The sequence below is a fragment of the Procambarus clarkii genome, chromosome 9 (genome assembly GCF_040958095.1).
Source record: "Procambarus clarkii isolate CNS0578487 chromosome 9, FALCON_Pclarkii_2.0, whole genome shotgun sequence".
Taxonomy (NCBI): domain Eukaryota; kingdom Metazoa; phylum Arthropoda; class Malacostraca; order Decapoda; family Cambaridae; genus Procambarus; species Procambarus clarkii.
The window spans coordinates 28,653,674-28,679,112 of record NC_091158.1 but is presented as its reverse complement, the minus strand read 5'-3'; the positions used below and the strand labels follow the sequence as shown (position 1 = coordinate 28,679,112).

Sequence of the window (25,439 nt, the reverse complement as noted above, 5' to 3'; positions counted from 1 at the left end):
GACGAGTGTGTGGGGTACTGTCATAGACTGACGAGTGTGGGAGTACTGTCATAGACTGACGAGTGTGGGAGTACTGTCATAGACTGACGAGTGTGGGAGTACTGTCGTAGACTGACGAGTGTGGGGGGGGGTACGGTCAAAGACTGACGAGTGTGGGAGTACTGTCATAGACTGACGATTGTGTAGGGTACTGTCATAGACTTCCGAGTGTGGGAGTACTGTCATAGACTGACGAGTGTTGGGGTATTGTCACAGACTGACGAGTGTCTGAGTACTGTCACAGACTGTCGAGTGTAGGAGTACTGTCATAGACTGACGAGTGTGGGGGTACTGTCACAGACTGAGGAGTGTGGGAGTACTGACGTAGATTGACGAGTGTGGGGTACTGTCACAGACTGACGAGTTTGGGGGTACTGTCATAGACTGTCGAGTGTGGTAGTACTGTCATTGACTGACGAGTGTGGGAGTACTGTCACAGACTGACGAGTGTGGTAGTACTGTCACAGACTGACGAGTGTGGGACTACTCTCATAGGCTGTCGAGTGTGGGAGTACATTCATAGACTGACGAGTGTGGGAGTTCTGTCTTAGACTGACGAGTGTGGAGATTCTGTCATAGACTGAAGAGTGTGTGGGTACTGTCATAGACTGACGATTGTGTGGGGTACTGTCACAGACTGACGATTGTGTTGGGGTACTGTCATAGACTGACGAGTGTGGGGGTACCGTCACAGACTGAGGAGTGTGGGAATATTGACATAGATTGACGAGTGTGGGTTTACTGTCATTGACTGACGAGTGTGGGGAGTACTGTCATAGACTGATGAGTGTGGGAGTACTGTCATTGACTGACGAGTGTGGGGAGTACTGTCATAGACTGACGAGTTTGGGAGTTCTGTCTTAGCCTGACGAGTGTGGAGATACTGTCATAGACTGAAGAGTGTGGGGGGTACTGACACAGACTGACGAGTGTGGGAGTACTGTCATAGACTGACGAGTGTGGAGGTACTGTCACAGACTGACGAGTGTGGGAGTACTGTCATAGACTGACGAGTGTGGGAGTACTGTTATAGACTGACGATTGTGTGGGGTACTGTCATAGACTTACGAGTGTGGGAGTACTGTCATAGACTGACGAGTGTGGGCATACTGTCATAGACTGACGAGTGTGTGGGGTACTGTCATAGACTGACGCGTGTAGGGGTACTGTCACAGACTGACGAGTGTGAGAGTACTGTCATAGACTGATGAGTGTTGGAGTACTCTCATAGACTGACGAATGTGTGGGTGTACTGTCATAGACTGCCGATTGTGGGAGTACTATCATAGACTGACGAGTGTGGGGGTACTGTCGTAGACTGACGAGTGTGTGGGGTACTGTCATAGACTGACGAGTGTGGGAGTACTGTCATAGACTGACGAGTGTGGGAGTACTGTCATAGACTGACGAGTGTGGGAGTACTGTCATAGACTGACGAGTGTGGGAGTACTGTCATAGACTGACGAGTGTGGGAGTACTGTCATAGGCTGACGAGTGTGGGAGTACTGTCATAGACTGACGAGTGTGTGGGTGTACTGTCATAGACTGACGAGTGTGGGAGTACTATCATAGACTGACGAGTGTTGGGGTACTGTCGTAGACTGACGAGTGTTGGGGTACTGTCGTGGGCTGACGAGTGTGTGGGGTACTGTCATAGACTGCCGAATGTGGGGTACTGTCATAGACTGACAGTGTGGGGTACTGTCATAGACTGACGAGTGTGGGAGTACTGCCATAGACTGACGAGTGTGGGGTACTGTCATAGACTGACGAGTGTGGGAGTGCTGTCAAAGTGTCTTTTGATTTCCTTGTTCGCCAGGCAGCATAGTGCAGCTGGGGCATTGGCTAGCTCGAAGGCTTCTTCAAGGTCAAAAATAATTGGGTTTCCTGGTTTGTCATTGATTTGCTCCATCAATGACAAACCCTGGCATACAGGTTTTTGACAGGGTTTATTTGCTCCATCAACCCTGGCAAACACTTCGTCCGGCCCTGGGGATTTGTTTGGCTTGAATTTCACTATTTGTTTAATAACATCCTCCTTGGAAACTGCTGAACTAGTCAACCTGTTGAATAGTATGTTGACAAATGTATGAAAGAAACATACATTTTTCCAATGGGCACTGCCCCCCCCCCTCCTGCAATCCTTTCCTCCCCCCCTCCTCCTCTCTACTCTTTGCTCCCATCCCCCTTTGTCCTCCCCTTTGCCCTTCCCCTCAGCCTCCCTGTACTTTCCCCTTCTCTCAGGAAATGTATTATTAAGAAGCACTGAATGAAATGTAAGGGTCTCAGATAAAAAATATTATGATCACTAAAAACTATATGGAAATCGCCCCGAATATTTCACACTTCATGAAAATCGCATTGTCTATAAATATTAATATTTCCTAAAGCACATAACTTAGGCCAAGCCCAACCAGCCTACATCTATTCCATACCTCACACCATTTATCCTCACCTGCAAAGTTTAGTGAGGCTAGCACCAAGCATCTACCATCCAAGTGTGAACAGACAGACAAATATTGACAAATTCTCTTTTATATTGTAGATTTTTAATCATAAAAACATATTTAATCCAAAATTACATGAAAGGCAACAACCTTTTATAGACCTAGCCATTACCTACCGAATTTCCAAAGGCTGGCCATCCCTGGGGAGGTTGAGGAGGGAGGATAGGGCGAGGGTCCTGGAGGCGTCGCCCCGGGCGTCCCACTTCACCTCCCCATCCACAGATCCACCTGTACACTGGTCGTGGTCCAACACAACTTTACCTGGAATTATCTTCAGTGCTAAGGGGGAAAGGTTGATAACAAGTAGTTCTTACTGTACTCACTAACATGTATTGATGATGACCAAACCACAACTCAGAAGATGGAAAAGCGACGACGTTTCGGTCCGTCAAGGACCACTATCAAGTCGTGTGATAGACGCTTCAGGTCCAATGGTCCAAGTCAGACCGAAACGTCGTCGCTACTCCATCTTCTGAAATGTGGTTTGGTCATCATTTCTTCAGCCACGTTGTAACTCATCGTCTTCAACAAGTGTTGGTAACTTATTTCATTTACTTACATTGCGTACGAATAGGTTGCTTATCTAGTGGCAATAAAATATACATTTTATGTATATTGATGTAAATTTCCCACAAGGAAAGCAGACAGACGAGGGAACGGGTGACCACAACTGGCAGGAAGTCACAAGGCTGCGAGACCCAAGAATCCAGGTTGCACAGCCTTGAGACTCAGACCACCAGAGCAGGAGACCAGAACCCACAATCTGGGCCGACAATCACTGACAACATCCAGAGGCCCGTAGTACCAAGAGGAAATGCATATAACAAAGTCTAAGAGACCCGGGAACCTCACTGGGAAAGCACAAAGCTCTTAGTTCAACGGAAACTTTGCTAACAGCTCAAACGGTCCAGAAACGGAAAGGTAGAGAGCAGACAGCCTGATAGACTTGAAATAAATATCATTAAATAGATCCACTGAGACACGGACCGAAATGCTGCTATGGAAACACGCTTGAGGGTGTTTGCCCCAGCATACCCAGCAGTTTGAGGACCTGGAGCACAGGGCCTGAGGGTCATGTGGCTCATCACTCAGTGAACTCTGGCCAAAATCCATAGAAGACCTTGGCATCCAGCCCTGGTATGGGAGAAAACTAAAGAGCTCACAGCACGAACTGATGGGTCAGGGCACACAGTTCTGGGCAGCACAACATCCAGGACTCACAGGAGAGGAGTGGTGCCGCAGACAACACTAGACAAACTAGAGGAGAGATACTTGGGAAAACACAGCAGGAACTAGCAAAAAGTGGAAGTTTCTTTATGGTAGAAAGACTGCCAGAATGTGGAACCACGTTCCACTCCCCTAAAGTGGGGCCACGTGCCATTACCCTAAAGTGGGACCACATGATACTACTATAATGTGGAACCACATGACACTATCATAATGTTGGACCACATGACACTATCATAATGTGGGACCACATGACACTATCATAATGTGGGACCACATGACACTATCATAATGTGGGACCACATGACACTATCATAATGTGGGACCACATGACACTATCATAATGTTGGACCACATGTCACTATCATAATGTGGGACCACATGACACTATCATAATGTGGGACCACATGACACTATCATAATGTTGGACCACATGACACTATCATAATGTGGGACCACATGACACTATCATAATGTGGGACCACATGACACTATCATAATGTTGGACCACATTACACTACCAGAAAGGAGACGAGAGCACGTCTTAAAATAGAGAAGGTGAAGTCATGATTGCTGGCCCAGAATGATACAGCATCAGTCAGAAGGACAGAGCTAGTTGGAGCCAGCACTAGAGGAAAGGGGAGTCATCCACCCCGCCAGCAGAGAGTGAGATTATCTACATAAAAGACAAAAAAGAAGAGGGAAGGGAAGAAGTAAGACCATTAAAGGTACTTAATTTTCCTCATAAGACAATAAGGAAAAAGAGCAGTGCTAAAAAAACTGCCCTGGAGAACATGTTTGAATTAGGGACAGGAAACATAAAAGGTGGCATCATGTCTCTGCTGAAAGGCATGATGAGAAATTATGCCAGAAAAGAAGAGCTAGAGATTGCAATGAAGGCCAGATGAATGAAGGTGAGACCAAATATTGTACCTTCATGGAGTGTCATAAGCCTTTTCTAAGTCAAAAAGAACATCAATTACGGAGGGATTAGCTGCAGAGGCAGAACGAATGAAGATCTCCAGGTCCACCAAAACGTCAGTTATGCAGCGACACTTGCAAAAATCAAATTTATAGCGGGAAAAGATGCGACAATGTTCCAAGAACCACATAAAACGTACATTTACCATACGTTCCAAGAGATTGCAGACACAACTCGTCAGGGCAATAAGACGAAAATCCTTACGAGAGGACAAGGAATACCGGGTTTCCAAATTAGAAGAGCTATCTTGTTGCAAGCTAATCTTCAGTGATAGACGACGTCTCCCAAATTAGATTGTAAATGCTCAGTAAATTATGAAACGCACCCCTGGAAGAGGGGGCGAAGCATCTCGTAATGAACGTCGTCTGAGCCTCCTGCTATAGAACCACAGAGGAACAGGGCAGAGTGGAGTTCCAAGAGAGAGAGATCGTTATAGGGGAGCTGGAGGGAAATGGAAAAGTCCAAGTTACGAGACTCAAGAAGGGGCTTACGAGAAAGGAAAGCAGGAAGAAGGTGCGCACCAGAACAGTGACAGAAAAGAGTGAACCCAATGCAGTCGCTACTAACACCGGATTCTAAACAACAGAAATATGGAGAAAAAGGACAGAGGTTAGGTCTGAAAAAACTTATCAGCATTCTTCTGGATTGCTTGTAAGGGTGTGGATGGCTTCCTCAGGTCTGAAAGCAACTTTCTTCCAGACCTGAGTGAGAGGGGTGTCTACAATGGTGCAGACAAAGGATCGCTAACTCCCTCATTTAGAAGTAAGGATGGCCCTACAGGCCAATGCACTCATCTTTCGAAACCAAAGAAAAGAATCAGGAGTAAATCGGCGCCGATATTTATTCCAGGCTGCACGCTTACTGCAAACAGCCTGAGCACAGTCTGAATTCCACAAAGGAAAGAAGTTCCATGTGCCACTGGATACATAGCGAGAAATAGACACGAGAGCTGCGTCCATGAGGGTATTGCAAAAAAGAAGGGCCTGACAAAGAGAGGACGGTTGGAGAGTATGGAAAGAGGAGCATTGAGAATGAAAAGATTGTAGTCCGCCTTATCAAATCGCCACCGAGGGAATGCAAGAGAAGGACGGAAAGAGTAAAGGGTGAGAAGGATGGGAAAGGGTCACTTATGCAGGTTATCAAGAACCCTCCGTGACAGGTCTAAATAAATGGAGGACGAGCAGACGGAAAGATCGATACAGGACTGGGTGTGAGTCAATATTAGTCGGAGCTCCGGAATTCAGAAGAGATAATGAAAAGTTGCAGCAGGCGGCCATTGGTACTGATCAGAGCATCACCCCAGAAGGCATGCCGACAGATAAAAAACACCCAAATCACCGGTTCTGGTAAAGAACCCAAGATGCTGCTGTGAAAAGTTGGATTTTGACCCACTTCTCAGCTAGCTTACATCTATTATGTAGTAGCAGAAAATGGTTTTTGGCCTTAGAAAATTTCAGAGATGTGCACTGGGTGTGCACAAAATCCTATCTTTCTTGTTAGTGGAGATAAGAGGTCGAAATTACATCTCATTCGAATGGGGATGCCTTCAGCATTCCAAAGAATTAACTCTTGTTGTCGGAGGTATGCTCAGTGTATAGTTACAGGTTTACCCTGAATTCTGTAACTTTGGCCCATGGCAACGGAAAGAAAGAGAGGAGAGTAGAGGCACCTTCTCAAGTACCTAATGGCTTCCCTTGCTGGTGACGTGACGTCACCAGCCGGTTCCGACCCCATTGGTAGTGGCACGGCGCCGTAGGCCTCCCAGGAGTTGATTGGTCTAGCGCCTGGCACCATAGGAGCCACTGGAATTCTCGCGCCAAAACGCTGCGGCCTTGAGATACCCGCTCAAGTCGGGCATCCTGTGTTTGGTAGTCGTGCTGTCACGACGTGGAAGATCTGGTCCTGTCCAAGACCTGGATTTCTTCCTTCCATTTCAACCTCCAGCCAGCCTATATCGACCTTACGCCGTCCCCCGCTGTAGTCGCAGAATCCTGCAGTGACGGATCGCCACTAGTGGTTAGAAATAACGAAGATACGTGAAGTCTGTGCCGTCACATGCGCCACCTAACAGGTGCAACTGGACTGTACAAAGTGATCGTGAATCATCGGCTTCACCAGGAGCAATCCGTCATTTTATTGCTCAGTAACTGAGAGAAATAAGTATAAAGTTGTGATTCCGAAGTGCTCGAGGAAGATCGTGTGAAAATCTTAAATACTGTAAGCGTGGACTGTGTTTATTCTCCGTCCTCGCCACAATGGCGAGGACGGAGAATAATATATATATATATATATATATATATATATATATATATATATGTATATATATATATATATATATATATATATATATATATATATATATATATATATATATATATATATATATTATTCTATATATCTTATATAGCTATAAGAAGACACTTGGACCGTTGGTATAATTCAGAACCTAGAACAGAAACCACAACACCCCCAACAAAATTATATTACAAATCAACCATGCACAGTGATCATATAAAAGAGGAAAGAATAATGAAAGAAATAATCCGTAAAGGAGTAAAAAGCACTACTCCTAACCAAAACATAAACCTGATAATATTCTACAAAACCAAGAAGACTTCTGAACTCCTTATCAAAAACAGCCCGAAGCCGACGGAGAACCCTCTACAGCAGTCAAGCGTCGTATACATGTACACTTGCCCCCACGAAGGATGTAACCTTCAATGTAAGTACATAGGTATGACGTCGACCAAGCTGACGAGGCGTTTGACATGCCATCTTCAATCCGGTGCCCCTAGGAATCACATGAGACAAGCCCATGACTTCACCCTAACAAGAGAAATGTTGAACAAGAATACCTGCATAATAGACAAAACCCAAGATGCAAGAAGATTACAAATTCTTGAGGCAATTCACATAAGAATAGAGCGACCTACCATGAACACCCAAATCACGGAACTATTTACTCTACCCACCATGAGAGTAAGGACAAGACAAGAACATATCGATGCCAACACAGAAGACAATGTCCAACATAATAGGCCAATTACACTGGATTAATCTTTGTGTTTAGATTTAGTGTTAACTAACAGGGAAACACAAATTAATGACATCGAAATAGGGAGTGAGCTAGGGAACAGTGATCACAAAGAAATCAGATTTAGCATAGAATGGAATAGACCTGTAGGAGAAAATTCTGTTAAAGTGCCAGATTTTCGAAAAGCTGATTTTAATAGCCTTGGAAATTTTTTGGGTCAAATTGATTGGAAAGTCTTGGGTATGGGGTGGGGGCCGGTCTTGGAGCGAGACATGAACCCAGCGATAGGTGACGTAAATGGGGATTTCGATGTGGATTCAATATATAACTTATTTAAGAATATTCTAAACAAAGTACAGGAACGTAGTATACCATACAAATTGAATAGATCGAATACCAATGACCCAAAGTGGATAACAAAGAATTTGAAGAACCTTATAGGTAAAAAGAGAGCTTGGTACAAAAGGATTAAAAATGGGGAGGACACTTTAGAACAGGAATTCGTACAACTGGTTAGAAATGTTAAAAAGAGATAAGGAAAGCAAAAAGAAACTATGAAGTTCGCATAGCAGGGCAAGCAAAGACAAATCCTAAAGGGATTTTTCAGTTATATCGTACTAAGACTAGGGAAAGGATAGGTCCATTAAAAACTGAGACAGGTCAAATAACAGATAGTGATGAAGAGATGAGTAGTATTTTTAATAAATATTTTGTATCTGTATTTACTAAAGAGGAACTTAACAATATGCCTTCAGCCGAACAAGTCTATGTGGGTGGGGACGAGGACAGGTTGACGAGTTTAACAGTTACCAGAGAGGATGTTCTTAAACAAATAGTAAAACTCAAACCAAACAAATCTCCAGGGCCGGATGCAGTGTTTGCCAGGGTGCTTAAAGAATGCAAAGAGGAGCTTTGTGACCCACTGTCAACCATATTTAATAAATCAATAGTCAGGCAGAGTGCCAGAAAGTTGGAAAGTTGCTAATGTGATACCAGTTTTTAAGAAAGGAGATAGATCACTTGCGTCTAACTATCGACCAATTAGCCTAACGTCTATTGTGGGAAAGTTACTCGAATCTATAATAGCAAATAAAATTCGTCTTCATCTTGAAAAACATAAATTAATAATTGAGTCGCAACATGGTTTTATAAATGGCCGTTCATGTTTAACAAATTTGTTATCTTTTTATTCTAGCATTGTTGAGGCAGTTGATAGTGGTAAGGATTGCGATGTTGTGTACCTTGACTTTAGCAAAGATTTTGATACAGTGCCACATGAAAGACTGATTAAAAAGTTAGAGTCTCATGGTATTGGGGGTGCTATATTAAGCTGGATTAGGGCATGGCTATACCAAAGGAAACAGAGAGTTAGTATAAATGGAGTCAAGTCAGAGTGGGAAAATGTTGTAAGTGGGGTGCCTCAGGGCTCTGTCCTGGGACCTCTGTTGTTTATAATATATATAAATGATTTAGATTCAGGTTTGAGTAGCAACATTTGCAAATTTGCCGATGATACGAAAATCGGTAGGGAAATTAATTCGGAGGAGGACTCACTATCACTTCAAGTTGATCTAGATAGGGTTTTGAAATGGTCGAAGGATTGGCAGATGCAGTTTAATGCTGATAAATGTAAAGTTCTGAGGTTAGGTAATGATGATAGGGTTACAAGATACGAGCTAGATGGTGTTGAGATTGCGAAGTCGAGTTGCGAAAGGGATCTGGGAGTTATGATTAGCAAGAATTTAAAACAAAAGGATCAATGCATAAATGTTCGTAATAAGGCAAATCGGACACTTGGATTTATTAATCGCAGCGTTAGTAACAAGACACCTGGTGTGGTTCTCAAGCTATATCTTGCTCTAGTTAGGCCCCATTTAGATTATGCAGTTCAGTTTTGGTCGCCATATTATAGAATGGATATAAATTCACTTGAACGTGCCCAGCGTAGGATGACTAAGTTAATTCCCCAAATTAGAAATCTTTCATATGAAGAAAGATTAACAAAGCTTAAGTTGCATTCACTGGAAAGGCGAAGAGTTAGGGGTGACATGATAGAGGTTTACAAGTGGGTGAATGGACATAACAAAGGGGATATTAATAGGGTATAAAAAGTATCAACACAAGACAGAACACGAAACAATGGGTATAAATTGGATAAGTTTAGATTTAGGAAAGACTTGGGTAAATACTGGTTCAGTAACAGGGTTGTTGATTTGTGGAACAAATTGCCGCCTAACATTGTGGAGGTGGGGTCCCTCGATTGTTTCAAGCATGGGTTGGACATGTATATGAGTGGGATTGGGTGGTTATAAATAGGAGCTGCCTCGTATGGGCCAATAAGCCTTCTGCAGTTACCTCTATGTTTCACCTCACATTTATCCCATATGTATCCCCCCATGTTTTCACCTTTATTGTATTATCACCTGACCCAGTGCGGGTATAAAATCAACTAGTATTGTAAGATCTGTTCACTTGAGAATGAACCATGGAGGTTCGAAACGTTGTGCAAATTATATAAATAAGTGTAATACACTCTATAGTAAATCACTTCTTTTCTTCACCTTAAAAGTACGAAAATGAGTTTTGGAGAACTCCTATTTCAATTAAGCCCTGATGCTAAGAAAATAGTTAGAGGGATAGAAGCCCTAAACCAGAAAATAATAAATACAGAATATGCGGTCATATTCAATGAAACATGTTTGAAAGAAAACCTGCTGCCAGTATACACCAATATATATATATATATATATATATATATATATATATATATATATATATATATATATATATGTGTATATCACGAAAATAAACACGTGATTAAGAATGTGACAATGTCAGACCACGGAGGAAAAATGAAACAGGAAATTTCCTTAAGTACTTTCGTATATTAAATACATCTTCAGAAGGTCCTTCTGAAGATGTATTTAATATACGAAAGTACTTAAGGAAATTTCCTGTTTCATTTTTCCTCTGTGGTCTGACATTGTCATATATATATATATATATATATGTCGTACTTAGTAGCCAGAACGCACTTCTCAGCCTACTATGCAAGGCCCGATTTGCCTAATAAGCCAAGTTTTCATGAATTAATTGTTTTTCGACTACCTAACCTAACCTAACTTTTTCGGCTACCTAACCTAACCTATAAAGATAGGTTAGGTAGGGTTGGTTAGGTTCGGTCATATATCTACGTTAATTTTAGCTCCAATAAAAAAAAATGACCTCATACATAATGAAATGGGTAGCTTTATCATTTCATACGAAAAAAATTAAAGAAAATATATTAATTCAGGAAAACTTGGCTTATTAGGCAAATCGGGCCTTGCATAGTAGGCTGAGAAGTGCGTTCTGGCTACTAGGTACGACATATATATATATATAATATATACACACACACACATATATTCCAGCGTGCATTCATTCAGCCTTCAGTAAATATCACACTTGTGCATAAACCGGTGTTTATAGTGAACGCGCATTATCCCAGTTTATTGGTGGGGGAGTTAAGCAATTCTCGACCTTAAGTGTCACGCGCGTGGTTACCACCACCAGTCACGTTGCCTCAGAGGGTAAGGCTCATGCCTCGCCTCGCTCGCCGCACCTCACGCCTCACCAACCAGCCCCAGCAATCAACAGCTGGAGCAGTGAGAGTACTCACCTAATTGTGCTTGCGGGGGTTGAGCTCTGGCTCTTTGGTCCCGCCTCTCAACCGGCAATCAACAGGTGTACAAGTTCCTGAGCCAACTGGGCCCTATCATATCTACACTTGAAACTGTGTATGGAGTCAGCCTCCACCACATCACTTCCTAATGCATTCCATTTGTCAACCACTCTGACACTAAAAAAGTTCTTTCTAATATCTCTGTGGCTCATTTGGGCACTCAGTTTCCACCTGTGTCCCCTAGTGCGTGTGCCCCTTGTGTTAAATAACCTGTTTTTATCTACCCTGTCGATTCCCTTGAGAATCTTGAATGTGGTGATCATGTCCCCCCTAACTCTTCTGTCTTCCAACGAAGTGAGGTTTAATTTCCGTAGTCTCTCCTCGTAGCTCATACCTCTCAGCTCGGGTACTAGTCTGGTGGCAAACCTTTGAACCTTTTCCAGTTTAGTCTTATGCCTGACTAGATATGGACTCCATGCTGGAGCCGCATACTCCAGGATTGGTCTGACATATGTGGTATATAATGTTCTGAAAGATTCCTTACACAAGTTTCTAAAGGCCGTTCTTATGTTAGCCAACCTGGCATATGCCACTGATGTTATCCTTTTGATATGAGCTTCAGGCGACAGGTCTGGCGTGATATCAACCCCCAGATCTTTCTCTCTCTCTGACCCCTGAAGTGTTTCATCTCCCAAATGATACCTTGTATCTGATCTCCTGCTTCCTACCCCTATCTTCATTACATTACATTTGCTTGGGTTAAACTCTAACAACCATTTGTTCGACCATTCCTGTAGCTTGTCCAGGTCTTCTTGAAGCCTCAAGCTGTCCTCCTCTGTCTTAATCCTTCTCATAATTTTGGCGTCTTCAGCAAACATTGAGAGGAATGAGTCTATACCCTCTGGGAGATCATTTATGGATATCAGAAACAGGATAGGTCCGAGTACAGGGCCCTGTGGGACTCCACTGGTGACTCCACGCCAATCTGAGGTCTCACCCTTCACTGTAACTCTCAGCTTCCTATTGCTTAGGTACTCCCTTATCCACTGGAGCGCCCTACCAGTTACTCCTGCCTGTTTCTCCAGCTTATGCAACAGCCTTTTATGGGGTACTGTGTCAAAGGCTTTCCGACAGTCCAAAAAAATGCAGTCCGCCCATCCTTCTCTTTCTTGCATAATCTTTGTCATCTGATCGTAGAATCCCATTAAGCCTGTAAGGCAAGATTTACCCTCCCTGAACCCATGTTGATGGGTTGTCACGAAGTTTCGTCTCTCCAGATGTGTTACTAGGTTTTTCTCACAATCTTCTCCATCACCTTGCATGATATACAAGTTAAGGACACTGGCCTGTAGTTCATTACCTCTTGGCTGTCACTCTTTTTGTATATTGGTACTACATTAGCCGTCTTCCATATTTCTGGTAGGCCTCCCCTTTCCAGTGACCTACTATACACTATGGAGAGTGGCAAACAAAGTGCTCCTGCACACTCTTTCAATACCCATGGTGAGATTCTGTCCGTCCCAACAGCTTTTCTCATATCCACCTCCAATAGGTGCTTCTTGACCTCATCTCTTGTAATTTCGAACCTTTTCAAGGTCGCCTGGTTTACTGCCACCTCTCCTAGAGCCGTGACTTCTCCTTGATCTATTGTAAAGACCTCCTGGATCCTTTTGTTGAGTTCCTAACACACCTCTTTGTCATTCTCTGTGTACCTGTCCTGACCCATCCTAAGTTTCATCACCTGTTCCTTCACTGTTGTCTTCCTCCTGATGTGACTGTGTAGTAGTTTTGGTTCTGTCTTGGCTTTGTTAGCTATATCATTTTCATACGTTGACCAGACCACACACTAGAAGGTGAAGGGACGACGACGTTTCGGTATGTCATGGACCATTCTCAAGTCATTTTCATACCATTTCGCAGCTGCTCTTCTCGCTCTAACATACTCGTTCCTGGTTCTCTGGTATGTCTCTCTACTTTCAGGTGTTCTATCATATTCCTGTCTGGGTCTTCTGTCGTTCGGTGGGGGGTTATATATGACTACTACTATCATTTTCTGTCCTTCAGTTGCCATGGTGCCTAATATGTAGTCACTGAAACCTTCACAGTTCTGATTTACCATCTCTTCAAAACTCCAACCTTTTCTTATCAGCAAAGCTGCACCACCTCCTCCTCTCCATTCTCTCTCTTTCCTCACTACATAGTAATCCTGTGGAAACACTGCGTTTGTTACTATTTTCGTTAGCCTTGTTTCCCTGAGTGCTATTATGTCTTGGTTTTCTTCTAGTGCCCATTCTCCGAGTTCACTTGTTTTATTTGTAATCCCATCTATGTTAGTGTACATTGCTTTGAAGCTCACTTTCTTCTGTTCATTTTCTAGCACCCTTCTTGGCAAGCATTCTGCTGGTGGGGAAAGTTGTTTCCTGGGTGAGAAGATGTGTGAGGTGGTTTGCAGGGTCTCAGAGGATTTTGGGGTAGGGGGTGGGGGGGACAGGTAGGGTGTGGTTAATGAGATAGGGGGGGGGGGGACATGGAGGATACGGGGTGAGGGGGAGGAGGGATAGGGAGGGTATGGGATGAAGGTGAAGGGGGGGAAGGCGGGAGGGGGGACATGGTGGGAATGGGGGAGGGGTGATAGGATCAGAATGGGGTGGGGTGGGGAGGGAGGGTAGGGTGAGACTTTGGGTGGGGGCAGGTAGGGTGAGGGGAAGGGAGGGTTTCTATGCAGAGAGGGGTGGTGGTGTTGCCCTCCCCTCTGGTGTTGCTGGGATGCTGGTTGTGGGTTTCCCTCTTATCTCTGGAACTGTTGTGTTGAGGGCTGCGATTTCCTGGTTTACTCCTCTCTCCCTGTGCTTCCTCCTTGCCTCTGCTGCCCTGGCTCTCTCCTCCTTCGACCTGTCCCTCTGCAGGAATACTTTCTTGTATTCCTCTACATACTGAAAACGACTCTTTCTTTCTAAAATGACCTCTTTGGTGGCCTCGTTTGTAAACACCACCTTTACCAGTCAGTTTTTGTCCTTGTTGTACCAGCCCAACCTAAAAACTTTCTCTATGTCTTTTTCAGCCCGTTCTATCTGTACCTCCTTCAGTAGGCCAAGTACTGCCTCTCTATCCTTGCTATTCCATTCCTGCCTATTGGATCCTTCCTGTTCTTTGATGCCTACAACTACCAATGATCTTTTTATCCCCAGCAGCTGACTGGTGCATTTTGCTGCTTCCTGTGAGGTAGCTGCTTGCATGGCTACCTCCCTCACTGTGTCCATTGTTTCTGAGCTCTTTCTCAGTCTTTCCTCAAATGTTTCAGGCACAGAGGCATTTCCTTCCAATGCAACATTCCCACCTTCTCTTTGGATGATAATCTGATGCTCAGCTTATTTATTTTCTCTGTGAGGGATTTGATCTTCTTCCTTGCTGATGTCAGCTCACTTTGCAGGTTGTTAATTGTAATCTTCATTTCATGTATCTCCCTCCTGAATTCCTCCAGAACTTGGGTTAACATTTCCTTCGTTTGGTCACTTTGACTATTCCCTGTGTCCCTGTTGCATCCTCCTGCCATCTTGTCCTTTTCCCTGATATGTTTTGATAGGGTTAAACAGGGGGGGGGTGCAGAGAGGGAGGCAGAGAGAGAGAGAGATAGAGAGAGAGAGAGAGAGAGAGAGAGAGAGAACAGAACAGAGAGGACAAGAGAGAGAGGGAGGGTGGGGTGGGGGGAGGAGGGAGATTGTTTGGGATGGGGGGGGGGGGGGGGGGGGCAGAGATGGTCACTTCAGGTCAGGTGGTGGGAGAGGGTGAGAGAGATGGTGGGGGTCCCACTGTGTGTGAGTGTTTTGGAGGTAGGGGGGGGGGGGAATATCTGGAATGCTACAGAAGAAGAGAGAAAAGGGGGGGATAATGTACTCACCTAGTTGTGTTTGCGGGGGTTGAGCTCTGGCTCTTTGGTCCCGCCTCTCAACCGTCAATCAACAGGTGTACAGATTCCTGAGCCTACTGGGCTCTATCATATCTACACTTGAAACTGTGTATGGAGTCAGCCTCCACCACATCACTTCCTAATGCATTCCATTTGTCAACCACTCTGACACTAAAAAAGTTCTTTCTAATATCTCTGTGGCTCATTTGGGCGCTCAGTTTCCACCTGTGTCCCCTTGTGCGTGTGCCACTTGTGTTAAATAGCCTGTCTTTATCGACCCTATCAATTCCTTTGAGAATCTTGAATGTAGTGATCATGTCCCCCCTAACTCTTCTGTCTTCCAGCGAAGTGAGGTTCAATTCCCGCCATCTCTCCTCGTAGCTCATACCTCTCGGCTCAGGTACTAGTCTGGTGGCAAATCATTGAACCTTTTCCAGTTTAGTCTTATCTTTGACTAGATATAGACACCATGCTGGGGCTGCATACTCCAGAATTGGCCTGACATATGTGGTATACAAAGTTCTGAATGATTCTTTACACAAATTTCTGAATGTATGTATGTATGTATGTATGTATGTATGTATGTATGTATGTATGTATGTATGTATGTATGTATGTATGTATATGTGTGTGTGCGTGTGTGTGTGTGTGTGTGTGTGTGTGTGTGTGTGTGTGTGTGTGTGTGTGTGTGTGTGTGTGTGTGTGTGTGTGTGTGTGTGTGTGTGTGTGTGTGTGTGTGTGTGTGTGTGTGTGTGTGTGTGTGTGTGTGTGTGTGTGTGTGTGTGTGTGTGTGTGTGTGTGTGTGTGTGTGTGTACATGTAGTCAGTGGCAGGGGAGAGTGGGAGTGAGATGGGGGTTAAGAGGAGGGTGGGTGAGGTGTTGTCTTCAGACTACGGCTGGGGGATTAGCGGCTTAGCTGGGTTCCCAGTGAGCTCACAGTTGCTGTCCCTGTTACCTGTCTACCACTTATGATTTTATTATTGAATGGAATGCAATAGTGTCTATGATATGATATTATATAAACCTTGCACACTGTTGGAGACTTATGAAAGGCACTTACCAGCCAGCCTCCCGCAAGCACTCTAGGTGAATACACGACGTTTCGTCAGTAATTTAGCAGTCTCCGTGGTGTAGTGGTAAGACACTCGCCTGGCGTTCCGCGAGCGCTATGTCATGGGTTCGTATCCTGGCCGGGGAGGATTTACTGAGCGCAATTCCTTAACTGTAGCCTCTGTTTAACGCAACAGTAAAATGTGTACTTGGATGAAAAAACGATTCTTCGCGGCAGGGGATCGTATTCCAGGGACCATAGGATTAAGGACTTGCCCGAAACGCTACGCGTACTAGTGGCTCTACAAGAATGTAACAACTCTTGTATATATCTCAAACAAAAAAAAAAAAAAAAAAAAAAAATCCTGCGAGGTCTTTAGGTCCCCACTTGGGTCCTGGCTGATGCGACTGATGCTGCCCCAAGAAGTCGATCTTCACTAGCTATCTTCTCTAAATTCACTAAGATATTTCACCACGAGATGTGATCAATGTGTTGCATTACAATGCCACTGTTCGATTTACACTGTCCCTGCACCCGCTGTGCACTTTCACTGCACAGTGCACCCGCTCCCTTGACCCTATTGTTCCCTCGGTATGCGCGGACTGCTGATCCTACACGTCTGCTCCCTATCAAGGTTGACCCAAGACTCAAGTAGGTATGCTTGTGAGTTCGTCATACCAGTATATTAACGTGGGTACTCAAATATTATTTCTCAGTTTCTTCTGTATGTACAATTCCTTGTGTTGAATTTATTTCAGCCGTCCGGTGTTCGTTCTCACTAGTTCCCCTACGGGACCGAGTTCGATTCCCCGAGGAAGTACGATAGGTAATGACCTACTACAGCTGTTCTGTGTGACCACTGTAGCTGGACTTTAAGTGTGATTGCCCTCATATACATTCAGTTATCCACATTTAGTTGACTCAGTGTCTGTTGTGTGTTTTCTGGTGTTTAGTGTGATTTCAATATTATACCATCACTGTGTGTTAACCCATTTCCATGCCGTTCTGTCTGTACTTCCGGGGAACATGCTGTAATTACAAGCAAGAGTATATTACATTGTTGACACGTGTGTGTCAGTGTTATGTGTAATTATTGTTTATTGATACGAGTGTGTCAGTGTGTTGTGTTGGTTATTACTATTTTACGTGGTCTCTGAGACCCGGTGTACTTTGGTGTAGCGTATTTATTGTTGGTCTCTATAACGCGTATTGGTGTGTCACTCAGTGTAACTTGTGTTCAGTATCTCGAGATGTCAGTGTAACTTTGTGTTCAGTATCGCGATACGTCAGTTTAACTTCGTGTTCACTACCTTACCTTGACCTTGAGGTGCTTCCGGGGCTTAGCGTCCCCGCGGCCCGGTCGTCGACCAGGCCTCCTGGTTGCCGGACTGATCAACCAGGCTGTTGGACGCGGCTGCTCGCAGCCTGACGTATGAGTCACAGCCTGGTTGATCAGGTATCCTTCGGAGGCGCTTATCCAGTTCTCTCTTGAACACTGTGAGGGGTCGGCCAGTTATGTCACTTATGTGTAGTGGAAGCGTGTTGAACAGTCTCGGGCCTCTGATGTTGATAGTTCTCTCTCTGATGTTGATAGAGTTCTCTCTCAGAGTACCTGTTGCACCTCTGCTCTTACACTAACTTGAGGTGTCAGTATACTTTGTGTTCATTCATCTCGAGATGTCAGTGTAACTTCGTGTTCAGTAACTTGAGACGTCAGTATACTTTGTGTTCACTCATTCTTGAGACGTCAGTATACTTTGTGTTCACTCATTCTTGAGACGTCAGTATACTTTGTGTTCACTCATTCTTGAGACGTCAGTATACTTGCGTTCAATTATCTTTGAGATATCAGTGTAACTCAGTGTTCAGTATTCATTGATCCCAGATCTTATATCTGGCGTCCGTCAGTATATTTGTGCTCATTATTCTGGAGTAGTCAGTGTATTTTTTTTTTGTTCTTGAGACAGTGTATTAATTGAACGTAATTAATTATCAAATGATTTAATACTCGGTGATTAGTAATCGTATTGACTGATCGATGTTGGTTAAGCGGTCTCAGTGACGCCGAGCTATAACGTAAATTATTCGTGAATTAAGTGAGCTGTCAAGCTTTGACAGCTCACGGAAGACTCGTCTCAGTGACAGGTCTGTCTATTGTTGTGTTTCAGTCAACAATCACCCCACGCTGGTCACGGATCTCACTTCTGGCACCAACGTGGGGCCGTTGTTTTTTTCAATTGTATGTTATTGCTACTTGCTGCAGTCTCGTCGAGCTGCCATTGTGTCTGGAGTGGTTGCCCACTATTGTTAAGTGTAGACAGGGTTAGCGATACCGCGAGCAGTCCAAACCGGAAGCATTGATTCCGGCTAGCCTAGCCTTGTCAAGCACCACGACAGACATTAACGTAACGTCAGACTATTCTTGCCATGTATCGTTAGCATTAAGTGTTATGAATAAACTAAATGTTAAATACAAGTGTCTTTACATTCACACCTTCAGACCCCTTGTACCCAGTACTGACTTTGCCGTTATTTCTGTTATCAACGTGATCCCCTTTTTATGTTGCCTGGATTACTTGGATTTGAACTGCGTTCATGGCCACACACATCAAATAAATTCTATTTCGTGTGAGAATCACATGAGCTACTCTGGTGACCTCCCTCTGAGGCCCCTAGAAGCTCCACGACCCAGTGGACAAGGAGTGCTAAGGATTTGGACTCGTGCAGCTGCTCTATGCATCCCTGGTCAGCATAAAAGTATAATCTGTCCTCAGCGTTTGTTTGATGCTAGTTCAGTCCTTTCCTGACTGATGTTTCTTGTAACCTATTCACCCCTAAAAAGGATACTCTCACAGCTGCTAAGATCGGTAAGTGAGAGAGAAACCTGAGGGGGGGGGGGTGATATAAATGGAACAAACAGTATACCATTTACCAACAAAGATACGAGCAGCAGAAGAATGAACCTTATGACGGAAGAGAAGAAGAACAAAGTGAAACAGCATTCTGGATCAAGAGAGCAGTGGCGTTATTAGTTTCAGCAAAAGCTGGAGGAGAGGAAAATAAGATATACCTGCAGAAGAGACGAGGACGAGTGTGAGTATCGGCTCCTGGGGTCATAACCATGGCTGTGAAAACTGAGAAAGGAAAAGTTGGAGCACAGAAACACTTGCAAAGGAACAACAAATATTATAGTGACGAATACACAGAAAAGAACAGAGGGAAATAAAAATAAAAGAAAAACCCAAAAGTAAAGACCATTAAGGAGGATCAGAAGCAGGGGCAGTGAATTCCAGGTCGATGAGGAGGGGAGGGGTGGGGGGGGGTAAAGGTAAGTCCAGCGAAGATGGCAGAGTCAGAAGAAGGAGGAGGAGGCACCTGAGAGGGGGCAGGTGATCAAACACCAACGGAAACAGCATGGAGCACCTCACCAGGGACAGGATACAAGACATGGATAATAGAAATGAGCATGCCCGTGCCACCTCTTGGGTGGCTTAATCTTCATCATCATCATCAATGACCATGGCCAGATCAGATGACTCCACTACTAAGGCAGAACATGCAGGAACCATGACGGTGGAGGAAAGTGCAGGAAGGACAGAAGCCTTCTTATCCACAGGGAGCCGAGCGGACAGCACGCTGGACTTGTGATCCTGTGGTCCTGAGTTCGATCCCAGGCGCCGGGGAGAAACAATGGGAAGAGTTTCTTTCACCCTATGCCCCTGTTACCTAGCAGTAAAATAGGTACCTGGGTGTTAGTCAGCTATCACGGGCTGCTTCCTGGGGGTGGAGGCCTGGTCGAGGACCGGGCCGCGGGGACACTAAAGCCCCGAAATCATCTCAAGATAACCTCAAGATAACCAGGGGGAGGGGAGAGGAACCAGGTTTTAATTTCTGACTGAGAAACAGGCGTGCCAGTAGTGACGCACTGGGCAACGGACTCCAGTCTCAGACGGAGAAAGAAAACGAGAGTGAGAAATACAAAGAGGAATATGAGGAGAATGGATATTAACCTGGAGGGACAGGTGTGTGTGGAAAGAAGAGACAGAAGACTGAGAAGAAAGATGGTAGCGAAAAGTGAAGGAGGGCACAAGAAAGAGGAGGGTGGATAAAAGTAGTGGTAACCGGGCTAGTAGGAGATGAACGACCATCAGAGAAGGAAGAGGAACTGGCTCAGAAACGACAAGAGCAGAAGGGCAGCTGGTGGAGGTGAAGGGATCCAAGGGTTGGAAACGATTAGAGAATGAAGGCAGGGAAGGAGGGCGGGGAATAGTAGTAAGACACAACGCTCGAGCATAAGTAATGGAAGAGGAAGTGTTAAGATGGTGGACCTGGCGCCGAGCCTAAGGAAAAGAAATACGATCTCGATGCTTCAAAGTGAGGACAGACTGCTCAATCTTATAATGGATGCATGACCGAGAAAAGGCAGGGTGGGTCTCTCCTACAGTTGAGGCGGTGAGTTTGGGAACAATTAGTAGAAGGATGACCAGGGGTCACCACACAAGGGGCATAGTGGCACATCGCAGCTGCACCTGGAAGAACCATGACCAAACTGCCGACACCTACTGCACAGGGGTGTGGAAGGAATGTATTCTCGAACATCGGGCACCCGCAAGAATGACAGAAGATGGGATTAAGGGCCCTCCATCAAAAGTGATCTTAACAGTATGAAGAGAACGAAGACGATGGGCATGAAGGGGACGAGTAAAGGAGTAAATACGGTGGGTGGAAAAGCCCTGGGCCCTCAAAGATATACTTAAGATCTTCATGGTAGTCTTGGAGGTCCCGAGCAGCAGTCACAACATGGTGCGAGAGAACAACAGTACCAACGTTGGCATCCAACAGGATATTCTAAGACACCTGAACCTGGGTCTCACCAAGGCAGGACAAAGTAGCAAGGCGAGCAGCCACTTCTTGAGAAAGGGGCCGCAACCACATGCATGTCAGTGAGTGTGGTTAAAAGTAGCCTGGGAATCCACAACCAAGTGTCAACCAAGCCTGGGAATCAACCAAGTGTCGATGTACATGCACATCGTCAGGACGGGCAGGGTCCTTGGGACAACGATCATAATACTTAGGCCACGAAGTGGGACAGAACAAATCCTGGAAAGTAAGAAGTGAAGCAGGAAACAAGCTAATGCTATCATGGGTACGGTGCCGATCCCCTAAAAAAGATGGGGGTGGAATGGCACATTTTTAATAAACATAGTAGGAGCCACATCAGGGGACAAAGTTGTCACCGCTGAAGGCTTGGAGCTCAACCCAACTACAGAAGCTGAAGGGGAGCAGGGAGAGTCGGTAGGATAAATCACAAACAAAGCCGGGTCTGGGTCCAACACAGCCAGGGATACAGAACCTGTCCTTCTATTGTGATTTGACTCAGGGACCTTGTCGTCCACTCCATGAGTGAGAATGGAAAGGAGGGTCAGAAAAAATCATCCATGATTAAGCCCATACACCCACCATGGAGCCACAATTAGAGGATAGAGAACCCGAGAAAACAGGACCTTCCCAAAGGTGCATTGTGAATATACACCTCACAATCGTCACCTAAAGAACTGTCAGTCCGTCGAGATTGGGTTCACTAACGAAGGCAAGGTTTGATATAAAGGTTTACCCCTCACACCAACATGTCACATACTCCAGTTCTACGGGTGAGACAAAATGCCGTTTCAATTCGCCTGGCAACAGAATTGCAAGGCGAATTCTATTGCCTGCAACAGATGCAGGCGATAGAAAGAATAATCAATAACGGATCCGAGTCAGCAGCATGGATCAACCAGAAACGAGAAGAGGTGGAGAGGATCCAGCAAAATTAGTTGAGGTGGCTACAGGAGCACAAGGCTCAAAAAAGATAAACGAAATGCCAGCCCAAGGAGCATCACACTCCAACAACCACCCACCAAACTCCCTCATGTCGGCCACAGGCTGGATACTGAGGGGGAGCGTTAGACTGTACTGGCTTGCGTTAGATGTCTTTAGGTTATCGTGTATTTATGTTTGAACTCTTCGTTTCATAACTCTAAAGACTACTTTATTTCCAGTAAACTTACTCGTAATCTCCCTGTTGAAAGGAATGATGAGGAGAGTGACTCCGAGATCTGTCTCATGTCCCTCACTCTTCAGCGAGGCTTGGCACTTGTATAAGTCCCTCACAAAATGTTTAAAGTAGAAGTCAACTTGAGGTGAGTTGAGTCCCTTGAGGGAGACCTCCAGGCCTGTGACAGCCTCTTCCCCTTCCCTTACACTTGCCTCCAGGCTTATATGTCTTCCTGACCACTCAAACGATTCCTCCACTCTGAAAAATTAAATATACTCAGCATTTATAAAAAAAAATATTTCTCTGCACTATGTATTTAACAATTCTAAATACTAATAGTGGTTAATAGAAATATTTATTCATCAGAAATATTTTGCGAAGAAGTCGCATCCTTTTTGTATTTATAACTTACAATATTTTCCACGTTCGAAGGCCATCCCTGACAAGAATGTCATAAGAAAATTCAAAGATAAACGTATTATTAACATTGCTCTTGAAATATCTGGAGGATGAGGTGTGGACTCTGCCAGACGGCATGACGGTGGTGCTGTGTCCCACCATCTCGCCTCCTGCACGTTGTTCTAGCATGTCCACGTAGCTGAAGTGCCATGCTGGAAGACTGATCTGCAACACAAACAAATATGAGAGAGCTGAGCACTCGCCACTTGGCTTACATATGCAAAACATTGACTGAAAAGTTTAGTTTTGCACATTCAGAATAAAAGTTGCATATCTGAGCCACAATCGTACAATGTTAGGATATAAACAATTGGTCTCAGTCCATTGTCTGCCTTTCAGTAGGTGGGACAATACTTCCAGGGTAGATACGAGGATAAGCATAAAGCAGCACTAGATATAAACAGGAACAACTGAGGTTTCGGGAAACGTGTTGCATTCGGCCAAGGTCGAGTGTGATTGGTGCAAACGAACGAATTAAAAAGTATTTCATGTTATTTAAGACTCTTTGTAAGCTACTTTGGTAACACTAATAAATCCCCAAATAGCGAGAAAGGAAGAAACAATGGTAACAAATGAATCACGTTAGACATGGCGTGGAAAACGTTGTGTGAGAGCCAACGGTTAGGGTGCCAGGTTTCAGATAAACAGATTTCTAGGGATTAACGCTTTTCTTGGGTGAAGTAGATTAAGCAGACCTGAATATGAGATGTGAGGGAACACTGGGATGCGACCCGAGTCTATCCTGGGTGGTATGACAACGGATTGTAATGATTCCAATTCAAACTCATTTACAATCATTGTAAGTAAACACAAAAAACATAGTATACTATACAAATTGATCAGGTCGAATGACAGAAACCCCAAATGGATACCAATTAGACTAAAGAACCTCATCCCCCCAAAAAGAAAGCTATATACAAAAGAATTAGTACCGAGGAAGTTTATCTAATTCTACACTTGTCAAACTAGTTAGAAATGTTAATGAAACTAGAAATGCTTTGAAGAACTCTCAGCCTGTTTACAGGAGTCAGACTGCTTCTGTACCCACCTGAATAAACGAAAAGAATAATGAAGTGTGCTTAGCAGGAAAGATAATTAAAAATCCTGATTTCTTAAATATTATATCAAGCAAATGTATTAGGAGGAAGACTAGGCCAGTGTTAACTCAGACACCTCAAGTAAATGGTTACAACAATCATATGTGTGGTATTTTAAAGAAAAACTTTTTTCTCTGTGTTTTCTAAAAAAGAACTAGCATTATACCTTGCACTTAACTACATTATTATATGTAGGTGGTGAGGGTAAGTTCACTAGTTTAGTAGTTACCGGGACTGATGTTCTTAAATAAATAGAATAATAATAACCAATCGAGTCCCCCGAGACCAGACGAAACTAGGCGTTTCCCCAGGATGCTTAAACAAATGTAATGATGAGCTGTGTAATCCGCTTAGCGTGTATGTTCAATACATTATTTGAGCAGAGCAGAGTACCAGAGTCGTAGAGTGTGGCATTTGTGGTGTCGATTTTATCTGGTAACACTAATATTATTATCTAAGCCCAGAACTCTACATTTTTCAACATTAAACTGCATCTGCTTATCTTTCGTCCACTTTGAAGCATATCTATATCGTCTTCTAGTGATTTTGTCCTCATATGAAATTACTTTCGGTCCTATTTTTGGATCGTCTGCAAATGTTGTTGTTCTAACCTTTGCCTAAATGCACATGGTGAACACGCAGGACAGAGCCCGGAGACTTAACACTTACAACGGTTTTCCACTACAACTTAATTTTATCTATGTTAAGTAACAAAGCCCTAGTCTGACTTAGGATAACCTGCCCCACATGATGGGCCTTAAACTTGTCACGGAGATTCTCATGAGTGATAGTTTCATAGGCCTTGCATCATCATCAGTTAGTTGACGACTGATCAGGGAGACGGTCTTCTCGTGTTAGCAACATTCAAATGATATATTATCAATCATGAGAAATTTCCTCTGTTCGTCGTAACTCGACAGCGAACACTCGAAAGTGATCTTAATGATGGTTCTTAACAATAATTAACTGTCACAGGGATTCTAATATGATCGTTTTCGTGATTTCAACATTGACTTCTGGAGACTGCGTCTGATGATTCTGGCCAGTTAATATGACCCGAGCGTCGCCGCAATATTTCCTCCAGCAATCGTGTGGCTCTATTGTTGATTTCCGTCTCTTTAACCCGTTCCTTAAATTAATACGCCACATTTTGAACGTTACGGTCGGTAGCGTGGAAATAGTAAGTACTAGGACAAGGTGCGGCCTACAAATATCCACATTTTCTCTGCATTACTGAGTAAGAGCCCATCACCCGAGCCCCACCTCGGTGACGCCTCAACTCCGCCGCAACAAATAATGGTTCTAATTGGAACCTTTGTTTAATTAAGCGATCATTTGTTGCTATGGGCGATGATTTAACTGGGGAAAAATTGGGTTTAATTCTGGTTGGAAAACACCTTCATAACAGCAAGAACAATGCTTCAGGCACCTTTGG

General features: G+C 44.2%; 1 protein-coding gene across 1 annotated transcript in view; it reads right to left on the bottom strand.

Moving 5' to 3' along the window:
• LOC123766095 (uncharacterized) overlaps positions 1-25,439 on the bottom strand; it is a 902,969-nt gene that overhangs the window by 421,069 nt on the left and 456,461 nt on the right. The window contains exons 26-28 of the mRNA XM_069321294.1: positions 22,861-23,072; positions 22,462-22,706; positions 2,663-2,807 (exon numbers count right to left, since the gene is read on the bottom strand). Coding sequence (XP_069177395.1) covers positions 2,663-2,807; positions 22,462-22,706; positions 22,861-23,072 — 602 coding nt within the window. The remainder of the gene's footprint in view (positions 1-2,662; positions 2,808-22,461; positions 22,707-22,860; positions 23,073-25,439) is intronic.